At 38.2% G+C, this 17,639-nt stretch overlaps 1 protein-coding gene and 1 long non-coding RNA gene across 2 annotated transcripts; one reads left to right on the top strand and one right to left on the bottom strand.

Annotated features, from left to right (window-relative positions):
• Positions 1-590: 590 nt before the first annotated feature.
• Positions 591-17,127, top strand: asmt (acetylserotonin O-methyltransferase). The gene is made up of 8 exons (XM_014988943.2): positions 591-899; positions 1,473-1,647; positions 2,226-2,355; positions 3,647-3,715; positions 6,777-6,895; positions 13,179-13,319; positions 15,447-15,569; positions 16,424-17,127. Exons 1-8 carry the CDS (start codon positions 789-791, stop codon positions 16,639-16,641), a joined length of 1,086 nt encoding a protein of 361 aa, XP_014844429.2. The 5' UTR covers positions 591-788; the 3' UTR covers positions 16,642-17,127.
• LOC148160887 (uncharacterized) lies at positions 2,898-8,547 on the bottom strand. Its single transcript, XR_015761768.1, has 2 exons — positions 8,417-8,547; positions 2,898-3,519 (listed from the first exon to the last, which is right to left on the bottom strand). It is a non-coding gene; the product is annotated as an uncharacterized LOC148160887 (long non-coding RNA).
• Positions 17,128-17,639: the final 512 nt, after the last annotated feature.

Below are 17,639 nucleotides of genomic sequence, written 5' to 3'. Positions count from 1 at the left end.
ACATGCATTTACTAAATTTGTATTAAAATATTGCATGTCTACTGGATAGCAGAAAATGCACAAGAAAAATAATTTGACCACACATAATGTTACATGTAGGCCAAAAAGGCCTGGTCTGTTCTCATCTTACCAGAGCATCTTTTTTTCCTACAGTTCCAAATAAGATTTCTTATGTATTTCTTGGCTTTCTTTCATGAAAAAAAAAAAAAAAAAAAAGTAATAATGTTACATATATATATAATGAAATCCATAGCTAATAATCATCCAGTGAGCAGATTCTCCAATCGCAGCTGTGGCCAAATTAAAACAGGATTCTTGACTGCTTCTCTAATCATCACTCTCAGTGGGATGCCTTGCTTAATAATTCATAGAACATTTGTCAGGGAGTATGATTTGGCAGGATTGCTATTAAACATATTCAGGAGAGCATATGTATTTTTTAAAGACATGGTGAGACCACCGTCCTGGTCTCACTTGGGGTTATATAAATCAGTAAAAAGTGGCTACAGAGTGACTACAGTGGGTGAGTGATTATGAACAAGAGAGCAGTGTTTTCACAGAGTTGTTTCTTTGTCTACCAGACTGAGCCCATGGTCTAATCTGGGTTATCTGGCTGTAATCAGCTTAGCCCACTGCTACTCTCACTGCTGCTGCTGCTGCAGGGTGGGCACTTTGTTTGCTTTCAGTCCGCTTCTGTCATCTACTAACATAAACATCTAGCAAGCTGACTGAACAGTGGAGATCAGCTCACCTGCAGAGACACAAAGCACTCCGTCTACCTGGGGGGGATGGCTGAGCTTCCAGATGCGGGTCCCACCAAAGGGGCACCAACTACACCAGCTACAGATGTGTACCCTAGAAAAATACTGGAGTACATGGAAGGCTTTCTTATCTCCAAGGTAACAGTCGTGTTGCAACTTTTAGATAGAATTTTCTTTGTTTCAGTTCAATGCATGTGCACACTCACTATTATGTGGGCTTACTTGAAAACTTGTCAAGCTGTAATGTATCTATGTTACGGATTGAACACAATGGGTTTTAATTTCATATTTATTTTGTCACTAATGCTCACTACTTTAAATGCATGTTGCTCTGAAATATTTTTTTATGCCACTTGAAGTTTTTCCTTTTTTGTTACAATACAAATGCAACTTCCTGGTATTATATGAGGACTCCGTGTAAAACAGTACAATTTAACTGTGAAGTGGAAGAAAAAAGAATGTGAAAATGTTTTACACATGCATGATCTCACAAATTTGGTGTGCTCGGATTTTAAGCAATCACATGACAATAACTGACCTTTTCACCTCCACAATGGTTGAACAGCAAACTTGCACAATTGTCAACAATGTAAGATTGTCAGCACATTTCAGAAAGTCACATACAGCTAGCAATATCCCCTTATTTCTCCTGATATAAATGAAATTGGTGAATTACACCAGCGTCTTGGCCGTTTCTCCTCTCTGACCTAGACGGTGTTCACATCCTGCGAACTGGGCGTGTTTGATGTGTTGCTAGCTGCAGAGCGTCCGCTGTCGGCAGAGGAGATCAGTCAGGCGGTGGGAGCCAGTCTGGACGGGACGCAGAGGCTGCTGGCTGCCTGCGCAGGCCTGCAGCTTCTCAACACACACTGGGACAACGGGCAAGGTCAGGAGACACTAAACAATGACTCATAGGGAGTTCTAGTTCTGAGTATTTCACTATAAATTTGGGTTTTGCATTTGAGTGTATGCTTGATGTTGATTTACAATAAATGGACAGAAGTAATCATATGCTTTTTTTTTACACATTCTGTGATATTACAATCACAAACTTTATAATATTGCTTTGGCAACCTTTTGTGAAGTGGATGGAAATGTTCAGAATTAATTCAAGTGTTATTTTTATACCACATTTAGAGTTTTCATGCATACCAAAAATTTCTGTTTTTCAATCTGAGCAGAGCATCTTGTTTGATGTGTCCCCTGCATGGCTTCTGGAAAACCTTTAACATAGCTTCTTATGACTTTATTCTCTTATATCTTCCACACAGACTGTATTAGAGTACAGAGACACTTTTAACTTGTTTTTGTTTTGTCTATTTGACATTTATTATTAACTGCCTCAACTACAGCCACTTCCATTTTATGTCATGTGTCTGTCTGCAACACAAAATGAAAGGACAAAATATTGACCTGCAGTCTTTTATTAATTCATTCTTTTCCATGTTTCTCCTTCCTATTCAGTTTTTTATAGTAACACAGAACAGTCCAGAGTCTTCCTCACACGTTCCAGTCCTTTGTCCCTCTGCCAGTCCATCCAGTACAGCTCCAGGACCATCTACCTCTGCTGGCATTATCTCACAGATGCTGTTAGGTCAGTAAACAGAGCAGCAGTTGCTTTTATATGAGCAGCTTGGATGTTTTATCCCCCCCACCCCTCCCCCCAACAAGTAAATATTTAATGTGCAGCGGAGCATTGCCTGTCAAAATTGCATTGAAGCACTCAAAAGTCAAGATGTCAACTACGCTTTGCATTAAGTCTAACAAGAAAAAAATCATATCAGGTCAGGAACTCCTCAGGGTTATGGTCAGTGCGCAGGACGCTCTGGTTTTGTTTCATTGGATTTCCATCAGGCTACTTCCAAATCTATTTCCAGGAGTTGATGTCACAGTTACCTAACTTATAAACGTTCCCAGAGATTGAATAATCTGGCAATGTGCTGTCCAATATGAAAAATTATACCAGGCCTTTAGATGCTGCACTTTTGGGACTCCTCATAAATGTCAGCTCGCGTTGGGTTAGGAGTAAGAACGAGTTTTTATGGAGGTAAGCTTTGGTATGGGGAGAATTAGAGGGCTGGGGCTGTGACTGCAGGAGAAACAAGAACCGAACAGAACTCAGAAAACAACAAGAACTTTTAATAGTTTGGCTCAAAAACTAAAACCAGTTTTATTAATAGTTAAGTTTCAACCACTGCAGGTAAACATACAGCAATCTTCCTAAATTAATAAGCAGGACAGGGACCGAAACAAAGAGAAACTTCGCTCTAGTCCTCCGGTTTCTTCAGCTAAATAATGCAATGTGAGGCGATATTTTAAAAATGCTGCACGTAATAGCAGCATGTTTGAAAAAAAAATGTTTGTAAAGATGTTTGTAAAAAAATAAATTAAATAAACATCATCTATCCTTTTTTATTCCACCTCACTTCATTGCACATTGCTTTGTGCTGTCAATCCAATAAAATCATTATTCAACACATTGAGATTTCAGGTTGGTGAAAATGAGACATTTTGAAAATGCTCTGAAGTGCTTTTGTGAACAAAAATAAAGGCTACGTCTTATAAAACTGAACATTTTATCAATGTGGATGTCATGAAGTCAGCCACAGGTGGGCAGTGATGAGCTGTGAGAGATGCAGGTTCAGCTGGCAGCGTACAGTGTGCAGACTGGAGTCACCTTCTCCTGTTTGAACTCTGTCTTTTGATGTTCTGAGAGCCAGCAGCCAGCAGCTCTCTCACTGTGGCTGACCAGTGAAGTCTGAGAGGGGAAAAAAGATTAAAAATAAATAAATAAATAAATACCATGACAGATGATACAAATGTCTTCTTTTTTTTTTGGCTGCCTGTTATTGATTTACATTTTGTTTTGCTTTGCATTTTCTCAGAGAGGGAAGAAATCAGTATGAAAAGGCTTTTGGAGTCAGCTCAAAGGACCTGTTTCAAGCTCTGTACAGGTAAAAAGCTTTCTTGGTGCTGAGAGTTCAGCTGAACAAACATACAGATCAAACAGATGAACTGTCTCATTTACATTCTGTCACCTTCTGTTTGCTTTCCAACCATTTCCCTCAAAAAAAAAAAAAAAAAAATCAGACTTGTTGGATTCATTGAGATGCAGAAAATGTGAAATTAAATGAGAAAGTGGGAAACAGTGAGAGGGCATGACCAGTGAGGTGAGGAAGCCAGAGCTAGAGAGATGAAAAGAAGAAGAAGAAGAAGAAAAAAGAAGATGCCATTGTCCTAGAGGTCTGATGTGTTTATAGCATCCAGTGCCCACAGTTTTAACGCATCACTGATCTGCTGGTCAGCAATTTTCAGGGGTCATCACACACACAACACGATTTTGTAGCTAAAAGATTTTGATCAGGCCGCCTGAGGGCCTTTTATATTAACACCAGCAGACCCAGAGGACGAGAATTCATCCAAAGTGAGACACGCAGAGGAATAAAGCACAAAAACATCCTTCTTCTCACCAGCGCGAGCCTTAAATGCACCTCAGGTTTCAATATTATTCTGTCAGAGGGACTAAAATATTACTCTGTTATGAATTACTCAGTCTTAAGCTTATAAACATTTGTGAAAACCACATTATAATTGTACTTTATGCACTTCCTAGCAGCCATTTTTTTTCCCCTAGTCAGTACTTTTCATCAAACCTGAAACAACTGGAGAAACTGACAAAGTCTGAAAATAGAAATATTGTTTTTCTTATTTTGTTTTCTAAACCTTTTAGGAATGACAAAAGGAACCCAGCTGGCTTTTCCTTTTTTCCTGCTGCTGTTTGTTTAGACTCCTGAAGTAGACGTTGGTTTTCGTTTCTTGCAGATGGAAATCTTTTTAGTCATCCCTACATTCCAAAAGCAGCTGACAATTTTAATAGAAGCTGCATCGCTGCTTTAGATGAATGCAGAGCAAGAATAACCCAGCCGTGAACCATGTAAACAAACTGTAGCATGACAGCGTTCAGATGCATTTGCAAATCAGCATCAATGCGTCGAAATTAATTTGCCGAACAAAGAACAGTCTCAGCACCTGTGCTCAGCTGATTTGATACGGAGAAGCATTTGTTGGCTCCTGCTGATTTCCCCTGTGAATACGGCGGAGAAATTAGCAAGGGAAAACAAATGCTGAAGTCATTCAACGCGTTCTCTGAGCTCTGCAGCGGGAGCAGGAGGATTGGAAGCTGGCTGGATGACTCAGACTCCTGTTTACCCATCGCCATTTAACCAGTCATGTACTGCACCTGAATAATTTACAGCCGAGGCCCTTTTTTTCAGCTCCACTTCTTAACCTTGAGGAATCGGGTAGGAGTCGGAAAGGGGAAACGAAACAAGGCAAAGGAATGTGGAATTCATAAACATACAGCATTTACATAAGACTTTAGTACAACTTTTTAAAATTTGTGGAGATTTTTACCTAGTTGGAAAAGCTGTTCAAAATATTAAAATCTAAAGTTAAGGTACAGTCAGCAGAAATTCTGAGAAACTTTATTTAACCTTCTGCCATTTTCCTAAAATTGAGAGCAATTTTTAAAATAATAAAAAAAGGTTTTCCAAACAACAAAAGTACTTTATATGTATTTATTTTTCTTAAGATGTATATCCTGATTTATTTTTCCTAATTTTTAACTCATGAGGATTCATCTGCAGAGGAGTATTGATCTGACAAGGTGGTACAGATAACCTTCTCCTCATCTGTAGATGAAAAGACACTGAGATGCTTTTAGTCTTTCAATATTGTGATCAAATCCAAAAATTTTTTTAAAATGACCAAAATGTTTCATTTTAGGGTGGCCAAAGAGTGGTTGAAAAAAAAAAACACATCATAGAGTACTAAACAAATAATGTGTGGGTTGAAATGAATAAATTTCAGTTTTAGTGTAATTCAGCATTGAAAATAATCAAATAAAAAAAGACATTTGAACAACCTCTACACTAAAATAGCTTAGCATCACTTTACTTGAGAAACTAGTTAATTAGTTAAAGTTAAAATGAACTCATTGTGATCTGTAATTAATGTTTCTCCTATCTATTTGTAGGTTTTCAACCTTCTCTTTGGCTACTCTGTGACCTACTCATGTGAGCCACTGCTCATGTGACCAACCCTACCCCCTAACCCTTACCCTGACAAAATGCAACATGGTTTTATTTTCCCAATGAATGAGTGAATGGATATTGAAAAGTGTAAACAGAATCAATCAGCTATAAATTCTAATAAGCCATAATATGCAAAGAATTATCAGGTAACAAGGCTATCTCACTAAAACTTAGATTGGATGTCATAGAGGGCAAATTTTTAGTTATTTCTTTTTTACTGTACTGCATTATTCTCCCACCTCTCCGCCGCAAAAAAAAAATGAAATTGTCGTTGCAGGGCTTATAGGATCTTTTGCCCTTGACGCTTTCAGATTATAGATGACAGTCTTCTGTTTGGCCTCAGAGTCTTTTTGTTTTTTTTTTGTCTTTTCAAATCATTTGCAGTCAGAGTCTGAGGCCAACAATGGCCCAACTTCTTCTGGATGTCATTGTGTCATACAAAGTTGCTTTGAGTATTAGATGGATGAGTACTTTGCTAGAGAAGTTTGGATGAGTGGAAAGCAGCATCACAGAAGAAAGAGGATGTGTGTGTGTGTGTGTGTGTGTGTGTGTGTGTGTGTGTGTGTGTGTGTGTGTGCGTGTGTGTGTGTGTGTGTGTGCGTGTGTGTGTGTGTGGGCCTCATTGTGGTGCTGCTTGATGAGGTGGAGATTTCTCAGAGCAGCAGCACTCACCACAGGCTCTTCTGTTCTGCCGCACCCTGTCTGCCTCACACAGACACACACACTCACACACACGCAGACACACCAGAGCGGCCGCTGGGAGAAACTTTCTAAATGAGGAATGTGTGTCTGTTTGCACTTCAGCCCTTGGGTGACAGTTTAGAGAAGATGATAAAGAGGCTTACGCTTCCATGAAGGGAGACATGAGTGAAAAAAAGGACTAATAAAAATAACTTTTCTCTCTTTGTGGTTGTCTGTTTAGGTCTGATGAGGAAATGGTGAAATTCATGCACTTGATGAACTCCATCTGGAACATCTGCGGCAGAGACGTGGTCACGGCCTTCGATCTTATGCCTTTTAAGGTCATCTGTGACCTGGGAGGTAAGTTTTCCTGGCTTTTCCAGTTGAAACAAACTATTCCCACATATGTCTGTGGATGCTACTGCCAGTTTTGCCATCTAAGAATAAACCACTGGGAATGAACTTCTTGTACGCTCCAAGCTGTAAACAAAATCTGTTTAATCTCTGGAGACATTTCCAACCACATCAGCTTGTAACTGGAAAAATAATGATTCTGAAGGCTGGATTTGATAAATGAACCGGAGATGCTATGATGGCGACAATATCAACCTTATTAGGATATAGATGAGTTTAAAGGTACTCTATTGTGTAAAAGTTCTCTGTTGCACTCTCTTTGAACACGGAATATTTTATGTTTTGTAGAAGAGAAACAAAAGCTTGGTAATAGATTTGTGTCTATTAGGAACAAAAATTGAATTCCAAATTGTTCCACAATTGTCAGAAAACTGGTCTAAATAACTTAATGGTCTGTACATACTTGTTATAATTACAGCTTTTTGTGATAGAAAAGAACTTTCTTTCCACAAATAATGCAGCATTTTTTTTAACAAAAAGGTAAACACCAAGATAAAAGAAAGTGTTTTGTTTCTGCTGAATGAGTAGCCTGGTAAAGGAAAAACAGCTTTTAGCAAGGTTTTCCACTACCTCAAAATATCTCAGAGGAAGCTTAAGTTTATATGCAGTAGTTGAATGGGAACACTGATTTGTATTTGAATATTAAATGAGTTCACTCCCACCTTTCCTGTACAGAGGTTTTCACAAGGTTTAGGAACCATCACAGATCCACAACCAGCTGAAATTTGCAAATACAAGAGACCACTCTTAGGGGGTAAAGCCAATCAGCGCCAAGGAAAATGAATGGGTCTCCTGGATTGGCTGGTATTCAGAAGCCAGTGAATAGTGCAAGTAGCATGAAGTAATTAAGCTTCTGAAACTGCATTCTATTTCAAATATTTTTAAAAATTAGTGAAAAGTTTTTTGCAACCCAAACCAGACCTGAAATTACCATTGCTTGTTTATTGTTAGCAGAAATTAAAGTCAACTCACTATGCATCCAGTGGTTTTAACAAGCAAGAAGTTTGCTACCAAATGAACCCAAAAGTTTCATCAATATTAAGCATTATAACTAAATTATTTAGTTGGTGAGGATAACTTGTTAAGGCAAAATATAAATTAGTTAGTTCCAGTGTTCTCCTTTTAGAGCTGCAATTCAAATGTTTCTGCAACCTGACAAAACTCCTGGGCAAACTTTATACCAGGAATGCATTTTAATAGTAAGAACAAAGGAAGCACAAGGCAACAAACAAGTGGGAGTTGACAAAAAGTGACCATAAGACAATACAATGTCCACCTGATGTAAAAGAAGTCATAGAAAACGCTCAAGCTCAAAAACAGGGATGCTTGCGAAAGAAACTGCAATTCAAAAACAAAAATATTCTGGTAGCTTTCAGAGAGATCTTGGCTAAAACTCCTCGACGTATAAAAAATAAAACCTGCTGCAAAAGAAGATATTTTTACACAATGCACATTATGCTCACAAACCTCATTTGCTCACTGCTGTTGCTGGCAAGCCACCATATATCCATTTACCATATTGTTGTTGAAAAGAAAATCGAGAAAACAATCCAGTATCTGTCTAAAGGCAGAGAAAGTAACGAGCTTGCCAATGGGGCTAACACAGATGTGATGTCATCGTCTATATATGGAAGTACTTCCTATTTTTTTGTGGCTGAGACTCAAAAGCTATGGAGAAGTTGTTTTAAAATGCCCTACATTGAGAACAATAGAAAGGTCGGTTCTGTTTTATTTATATTTTATAGTTCAGTATTTAAAGATTTGCTGGCTTTTGAATGTGTTAAATCCTCAGATTTAACATATTCTTGAATTTTCTTCAAGAATAAAACCTTGAGGAAAATTATTGCATTTTCTATTCTCCCCAGAAAATGATCAAATCAATTACACTTCACATTGTTCATTGATAGTTTATTCAGATACAACATCAGATTTTCTTCCTTCATTATCAGAGGAGAACTTTGAACCAATTACATGAACCACAGCTCTTAGTGAAATGAAACTTGATTGTTAAGTAAAATGGAGGGCTTTGTTCACTTGTCTCTGCTCCTTTGTCAAGTCAGATTTATCTCTAAAAGCGTCTTTGAAGAGTTGCTTTACATGACAAGCAAATGGCACAAAGACGAAAAAGTGCTGGGAGACCAAAGATTAAACAGACATGACATAAATGATGGAGGCAAGAGCTTCTAATGAACTGCAGAGGCACAGTTGAAGAATGAAGGACGTTATGAAACCAAGAATAGCCTTTGTGAAAAAGATAATGGGCTTTTCCTTTTACTTTTTATTCCATTTTTTTATTTTTATTTCAAGTGAATTTAACAGATGAACATTGACTCCAGTCATGTTCAGACAGGATCATAAAACGTGCAAAATAGGTATTTCAGAACAGATGTCTCCAGTTGTGAATGTTTAATCTGCAGCTTTGTTCACTTACTCAAAGATGGCCTTTGTTTCAGCATTAACACGAATAACAATCCACACAAGAGTCCCTTTGTGATGAAGACGTCTCACCTCCCGCTCATGCCATTTCTGGCGTCTGAAATTGTCCACAGGTGGGCCACGTGTAGCATGTGCTACCTCAGCTGACCACACAGGGGAGCTGTGGAGCCACAAAAGGCACCTCGCATCGACCTCGCATCGATCCTGGTCTTTTCCGGCTCCTGTGTGACTTTCTTCACACGAGGTTGTCTGTTCATGCTTATGCATGAAGCTGCATATCCAAAACGTGTGAGCATCAGGAGGGTGAAGGGCAGCACTGCAGTGTCCCATATAGGCCATCGCGTCTCTCACACAGCATCTGTTGAATCCGTGCGCACCTGCTGCTCAAGACTCGTCTCTTTGTCTGCTAGACCCGGCTGATGATTGACTCTCTGCGGTGAATATGGCATCCATACATCCAAGCATCCATGGTGGAATGATCATGCATTGAGATGTTCCCAAGGTTGAAAGGATTATTTTTTTTTTTTCTGTTTAAATTTATTTCTCATGGCCTATCTGCAGAGAAATCAGTGAAGTGCACTTGTGAGTCACAACAGAATAAGTCTGGATTGATTCCTTGGCACATTTTCAATACATTTTCCAAGATACTGTGACTAAAATAAAAATATTTACATCCCTTGACACTATTCACAATTGTGTCGCATTGCACAAATTTGGGTATGCTTTATGACGGGTTTTATGTGATGGACCAATATATGCTTGTGTACCTCAAAATGTAGTATGCCAGATTTCCTTCAGAAGACCTACTGTGTGTAGTGTAATCTTTGAACAAAAAACATCAGGAAGAACACACCAGGCAGAAGAGTCAGGGATGATTTCTGGAGCAGTTTAAATCAGAGTCAGGTTGTAAAATGATACTCTAAGCGTATTGCACAACAGCAAACCGACCAAAACATGTCCATCCACCTAAACTCAGAGGCCAGGCAAAGAAAAGCAATAATCAGAACAAGATACCCACAGTACCTCCAGAGGAATTGATGAGATCCTCAGCTCTGGTAGGGGAATTATTATAAAACTAATAAAGCAAATACAAATATTTAGATGTAACTAAATCAGGAAAAGTTCAACCCAGCATATGAGCAAAGGCTAAATCTAGCTACGAGATAAAGATGAAAACCAGACAGTGTTGGATGTGACTCTTTGAGACTGCCGGGTTAGCCGAACAGTGTGCTGTGTGTCTGATTTCTCTCTTCATCGTGGCTCTTTGATTCTCCTCCTCTGCTGACCCCTGTTTGATGTGAGAGCTACCTAGCATCTCTGTGTGCAGAAAAGGCAGAGCTGATATGGTGGAAGCAGGTCATGTTAGAGGATAGCTGGGAGGAAATCTCGCCGTGTATGCACACACACACATAGACAAACACACAGTGGCTCATCTGACTGGGTTTCATAGGTTTGTCAAAGTGACATCCTTTGAAGCTGTATTCCGTCTCACTGCGACACTCTGGCTTTCTCTTTTCTCCCCCCCTCCAGTCTCTGACTCTATTGTTGTCTTCCACTTTTTCTTCCATTGTCTATTTTGCATTCACCTTTCTTTGCAAGGCGTGGAGAATTTAAATAATGCTGCTAAAGCATCAAACTGAAAGAATCCCATTTTCACATTATATTTCTGTTTTCTCTTATGAGCGTGTGTGTGTGTGTGTGTGTGTGTGTGTGTGTGTGTGTGTGTGTGTGTGTGTGTGTGCTGCTCACTTCAGTTTCCAATTCCCACTTGTGTAACCTCCAAGATTTACCTTCATGGAACTTGCATATCAAGCACAAGTAGCGTGCAACTTTACAATCACTCATAAATCATAATTTAAAAAAAAATAAAAAATCACATTGAATATAAAGTGACTTCTGTTGGAGCGTGGATATTTTGTACAGGAAGTGAGGTTTCCATATGTAGAAGTGGAAAAATGAGAGTTAAGGTCTGAGCATTTGATAGGATGATTGTTCAACCTCGGAGCCCCTGTTGTGCAGAAGTTAGTATTTAAGTGGCTCAATGAATGACAACTGGTAAAATAGTGGCAGAGTGATATGCAGTCTGGGCTTATTAATGCAGCTGGAGGGTGACAACTGGCTCATGTGGTACAGAGAGGACTTCCTGGAAGAAAATATGGCTGGTGTAGGAGAATATGATGGAGATATATCAGACTATGCTTTTTTTTTTTTTTTTACTGTGAAATACTTATTCATTTTTCCTTTAAATTCTGTGCACTGCTCTATAACTGTGCTCAAATTGTAGTGAAGGTTTTGGTTATGGTGTTGTATGAGCTAATATGAACCAGCTACTTCCTTTTTTATCTTTTGTTATATTTATATTTACTGTATATGTACTTATATTTCAGAATTAGATCTAACTCAAGGATAAACTTCTCCAATTAAATTTCTTTAATTTAAATGAAAGAAATTTGAATTTCTTTAAAAAGTGCTACTTAGAAAACAGGCTCGATCATGATAAACAACTCTGAGGTTTTACCATCTATAATCTGCATGAGAAGTCATTCCCTCATCTCCCCCTTCTGGACTTGGGCATCTTAAGTACACCTTAGTTTGCTTTTGGTACTCATGTAGGACAACCTAAAAACTCCAAATAAAACAAAATGGTTTTATTATTATTATTATTATTATTATTATTATTATTATTATTATTATTATTATTATTATTAAACATAATTATGCCACTACTTCTGCTGAATTAGAGATAATACCAGTAAGCATAAACTTTAGGTTTTAAAAGAACAAATAAAGGCAACACATTCAACCTGATTTTTTTCTTTAAGTAGTTCTAATGTGATATTTTGCAGGAAAGATAGAAGCTGGAAACTTAACAGGATAGAATAAAGATGCTTCTATTTGGTGAAGGTCCTTGTCACATGGAGCATTATCTCTGTGTCATTACTGTGACAATCCAACATCAGTTTCACTAAATGTTTGCATAAAACATGTCTTTAATTTTCACTTTCTCAACACAAAAACCTCTCCACATGAGATCATGGTACGTAACGAACTGTCCACTGGCACTGTGCTTCTAACAAGGTTCAGCTGTGCATTTAACCAATAGGAGATTTGATAAATCTCACAAAAACACCTGTTGTTGCTATATTATGAAACTTCTGTTGATGTGTAATTAATGAGATTTAGATTTAGATGTCTTCAGAACTTTCTTCACTATTTCCACATAATATTCTGTCCTTGTGGTGATATTTATTTTATGAAGTGCACCAGTTCCTCCGGCAGCCAAACATTTTGCAAAATCAAAGAAATGTCATTTGGCTAAATTTAAAATTAGTTTTAACTTGCTTCACTGGTCATATCTTTCCAGGTTTACGTTGCTATTTTCTACCAAACCCTGAAGGGACTGTTGTGCATGACGCTATCATGGCAGTCGAAATAAATTTAAAAATTATACGTTTCAGATTAAGGGCTAACAATTAAATGCTATTAGCATCAGCTTAAAAATACAAATTTACTCCAAACATCTACTTATGTGACAGAGTAGCCCCTTCCTTCTACATTATGTTAATCTGTCTCTGGAATTAAAGTATTAATGTTACATAAACCTCCTCCCCAAAGCAGCAAAATGAATACAAATCAAGATTATAAACAATGTGGTGTACCTGAAAGCATCACAAGCCCTTGTGTAATGGTGAGCTGAGAGCAGGTTTGTGCGTAGTGAAGATCCACTTTGTTTTCAATGAAGGCTATTTGTTTACTGTTCCGTAACTAAATGCAATTCTATCCTTCTCTTCAGGCTGCAGTGGAGCATTAGCCAAGCAGTGCACGTTGGCCTACCCAGAATGCACTGTGACAATCTTTGACCTCCCCAAGGTAGTGCGTGTGTCAGGGGAACACTTTGTCACCGAGGCTGACCAGAGGATCAGCTTCCATGAGGGTAACATCATTACAATTCTGCATTCTCCTGACAATCACAGTATCTGCTCTAAGTGCAACATTCGTACGTATTAGTGACAACGCAGACGCACAAAAGAGATGTTGGTTTTTCAAATCTCTACGAAGCCTGTTATATTTGCTATTGATTCATCTTTGATTTATTTGACCTTTTGTGGTTAAATGTAGCGCAGATAAGCATTCTTACTCTCATTAGAGGTAATCAGGCACCCTGCACACATCAGGATGGTGAAAGTGAATTAATACAGAATTAAGATAAATGTTTAATTTATAAGACGGAAGCATATGTCGTTGTTTTGCTGTTCAAATAGAATGCGATCAAGCTGTAAGTGAGCTTGTGGAGGCGGGGTCTAATAAATGAGGATATCATCAAAAAATTTATTTTGTGTCCTTAAAATTCGAGCGATGCGCTGGGTAGAGTGTGCGACACACGTAAGGTGGCCTCGGTCCTTGATGCGGCTGTTGAGAGTTCGAGTCCCGGCCCAGTTGACTTTTGCTGCATGTCTTCTTCCTAAACTATAATATTAATAATTTCCCAAATAAATTTAGGTCAATAAATTTGGTAACGAGAAAGTCAAACCACCACAGTGCTACCCTTTAATACGATGTTGACTCTATTTCAGTTACGTAAGTTGACAAAATCTTCAGTCATAAAAGTTAGATTCATTTCTGGTGTTGAGTTACCCATAGGATGGTCAGAGAGTTTAAAGATGCCTCTCCTCTGCATGTCTTTGCTTCATCTATCATTCATAAACAACAATGAGAAAATTAAAATACGAAATAAACCGGTTAGCATAAAACACCAGGACAAATCATTTAGAATCGTATTTACTGTGTTATTATTAATGTAAAAAACGGGGAAAGGTCTGACCATGCATGTTTGCTTTCACTCAAACAGGGACTCTGTGAAAGGGCAGAACATCTTGACAAAAACAGCTGCAGCACTGATCTCTTTTGTCCTGAAGGGAACTGAATACATCATGAATAACATTACTGAGCATGCAGAACTACTAAGGAAAACGAAAGTTTTGAATGTCAGTGATGAAAACTGCACTGGAGCCTCTAGTTTTAAGTCATTACTTTACATAGAATGTATGCAAACTCCAGCTAATATATTTAGAAATAACCTGGCAATATATATTTTATGTAAGAGTAATTGCAACGGAAAACTATTGTCTCTCTTTTACGCATTATAGTCATAACCCATCACTTCTTATTCAATCCTCGCTCCCCAAAATTAAAAATTGAGTACGACCGTAGCTTAAAACACAAAAAGACATCATTGATATTGGCAGCTATTAACCTCATTATCCTCTTGACTGACTTCTGTTAAGAGTGAAATCGTTGTGTACAAAACTATCAATTTGTGCCTCACACTTTCTTTGTTTCGTTGCTCCTCCACTGCAGCAGCAGCTGAAAGTCTCAGCAGCAGGTAACCTCAAAAACCTGAGGAGAAAGTCAATCCCTTCCTGTCCTGCTGTTCGCACAGCCACGTGACGGGCACTGCTGCATGAGGCCTCTAAATTTATTTTATTGCAACGTCATGAATTTAAATAAAATTAGACATCACAGAAGTACCGAAAGGAAATGATCGACTCTCCAAGCAAGCTGCATGCAGAAGAGAAATCAACTACAAGTGAATGTTGGACAGAGGGCCGAAATTTGACGTAATCAATCTGGGTCAAAAGCATTTAGAATAATTCAATTACAGCAGACATCAACCAATTTGCAGCAATTATGTTTAAGCGTGTAAATCACTAATCAAGTCACATCAGTATTATGCAGGCTTGTCAACAGAATTAATAATTACACAAAATAATTAAATCAGATAAAAGTGAAGCCTGTGAAACACTTAAGGCAGCCCAGTTTGAGTCCTCAGCATCACCCTTGTAACAAACTGCTCACACTGAATATTGCACCCATCCCTCTTCTGCTCATTCTGACATGACCAGCATCAACGTCACTGCAGTGTTACCTGGAGGAGTCTGAAGGAGAACTTGTTGGAGTTGTTGCTTTTCTATAACATGCTGAAATATCACACCATGGATGAAAATCTTATATATTCATTCAGGTTTCGATAAATATGAAGTGTCCGTGTCTCTTTCTAAAGGTGATTTCTTCAAGGACTCTCTGCCAGTCGCAGATCTCTATATTCTTGCCAGAATCCTCCATGACTGGACAGACGAGCGCTGCATAGAGCTCCTCTGCAGAATCTATAAGGCCTGTAAACCAGGTCTGTATGTGTGTCTGTGTGTGTGTCTGGGTGTGAAAGGGATGAGTGTTTTTTTTTTTTCTCTTCTTCTTTTGCGAGAAATGAGATCGCAGATTGTACCCCATAATGCAGCTGATCCCTGAAAAGTCTGTCCTTCTGGCTTTGATCAAAGTCAGACTGCAGGCAAAAATTAGACAAAATAAGGGAATGGTGCATAAAGGAGGGGAGAGACAGCAGATGAAAAAGAACAGGTATATTCTTTGTCTAAACAGCACATTGCATTAAAGAAAAGCAGGATAAATTTCTATTAAAACAACCAAGCACCATTGTTCAGTTGATTTATACGAGTGATCAGTGGTAAATTGTGAGTCAATATCATGATCTCATTCTTTAAATTTACCCATATTAATAGTTTAGCAACATCACTAATCAAAAACATTAAAAAGACATTTGATTTGTAATAAAAAAAAGAAAAATCTAAAAAGTGTGGCATGTTTTTCTAGTCACCTCCCTTTATTCCGATGCTCCTTCTAAACAATTAGATTAAGAACGCACCTAAAAGAGTAAATGGAGTTGATTAGATCAGAATTAATTAGAGAACCTTTATTACTGAACAAACAGCAGCATGAACATATACAGTAGTGGTGGCAGCATCATGCTTCGGGCCCGTGAATCTTTTCAGGTTCAGATAGGAGTTGAGATTGGGACAGTGGTTCACCTTCTGGCAGACTAACACTTAGACACACAAACTGAGCTAAAATATAGTCTCTGTATCACTTTATTTATGTGTTAGAAGAAAGGCACTGCATCTTTCACAAAGTGAAACCTGATCACGACCCATTAAATAAGCATATTTTTTGTTGTTTGTGATGTAGGAAGTGCCGTGCTGCTGGTGGAGGCGCTGCTAAATGAAGACGGGTCTGGTCCACTGACGGCACAACTCTACTCCCTGAACATGCTGGTGCAGACGGAGGGCAGAGAGAGGACAGGTGCTCAGTATGCTGCCCTGCTGGCTGCCAGCGGCTTCACCAACATCCAGCACCGCCTCACTGGAAAAATCTATGATGCCGTTCTGGGTCACAAAGAGACGTGAGAGATGAAGAAAAATGATGCTTCCGTGTGTGTAGTAAAATAAAGGCCCAGTGTGTAAGGAAAAAAAAAATCTATATTTGCTTTTAAAATGCATACAGTTTCCTTTGAGATGCATTGTTGTCTATGTCCTAGCTGAGATGACCAGCTGTTTCTAAAATGGTTCAAAATTACTACATGAATGTAAAAAACAAAACAAAATCTAAGTTAATTGCATACAAATTTAAGCATATATAAAATGCTGTCTTCAGTTGTTTCAAAGAAAATGTATTCGCCAGTGTAAAACTGAGAAAAAGGTGACCTTTATAACATAATAAGCTCCAATCTTGTTTGCTGTAAAGAAGGTAGACAAAATACAGCTACGTCATTTTTCACGCTATTGAAAACTGCCTGTCTTCCATGAAGTGTGGTCCAATTATTTACAGTTTACAACTGTGGTTCACCATTATTATAGTTGTGCAATAAACATCTTAACACAACTGAAAAGAAACCGCCTTCAACCCCTGCTTTGAGTTTTACTGCAAAAAAAAAAAAAAAAAATTGTTTGACAAAAAGCTAAGCAAAGGTGAAATAGAAACGACTGGATGGTACACCTTTAAGTAATGGATAGGTTTGATCATTTTATTCCATTTGTTTAGAATAAAATGTGAAGACGACAGGTTTATGTGCTCACATAAATAAAACATTCATTTATTATACAGAGGAAATTGGTGGGAAGAAAATACAAATGAGAAAATCCCAACACCTTCATGCCAACTTTAACTGACAAAGTACTACGGCTGAATGAGAAATAATCTCAAGGATTTACTTTGGGATAGAGTTTGGATTAGGGAAGAGCCAAAGTCACTCCTGTTGCCAGGCAACATTATCAAAGGTTTTCCTAATATTCTGTCTATCTTCTTCAAGAAGCCTACGTAAGCAGGCTGCAGAAGACGTTAGTAATATTTTAAGACGTTTCAGCCCTGCCTCCGTTCACCACCCACCACAACTTTAAAATAATGA

Source organism: Poecilia mexicana, unplaced genomic scaffold, assembly GCF_051168715.1.
Source record: "Poecilia mexicana isolate PSO_F unplaced genomic scaffold, ASM5116871v1 scaffold_2, whole genome shotgun sequence".
Lineage (NCBI taxonomy): Eukaryota > Metazoa > Chordata > Actinopteri > Cyprinodontiformes > Poeciliidae > Poecilia > Poecilia mexicana.
The sequence above is the reverse complement of the archived record's forward strand: the minus strand, read 5'-3'. Positions and strand labels throughout refer to the sequence as shown.

Coding starts and splice junctions, on each gene's coding strand:
- asmt (XM_014988943.2), top strand. CDS start 789: ATGGCTGAGCTTCCAGATGCGGGTCCCACCAAAGGGGCACCAACTACA. Junction 3,716..6,776: donor CTGTTTCAAGCTCTGTACAG/GTAAAAAGCTTT, acceptor TTGTCTGTTTAG/GTCTGATGAGGAAATGGTGA. Junction 13,320..15,446: donor GAGGATCAGCTTCCATGAGG/GTAACATCATTA, acceptor CTCTTTCTAAAG/GTGATTTCTTCAAGGACTCT.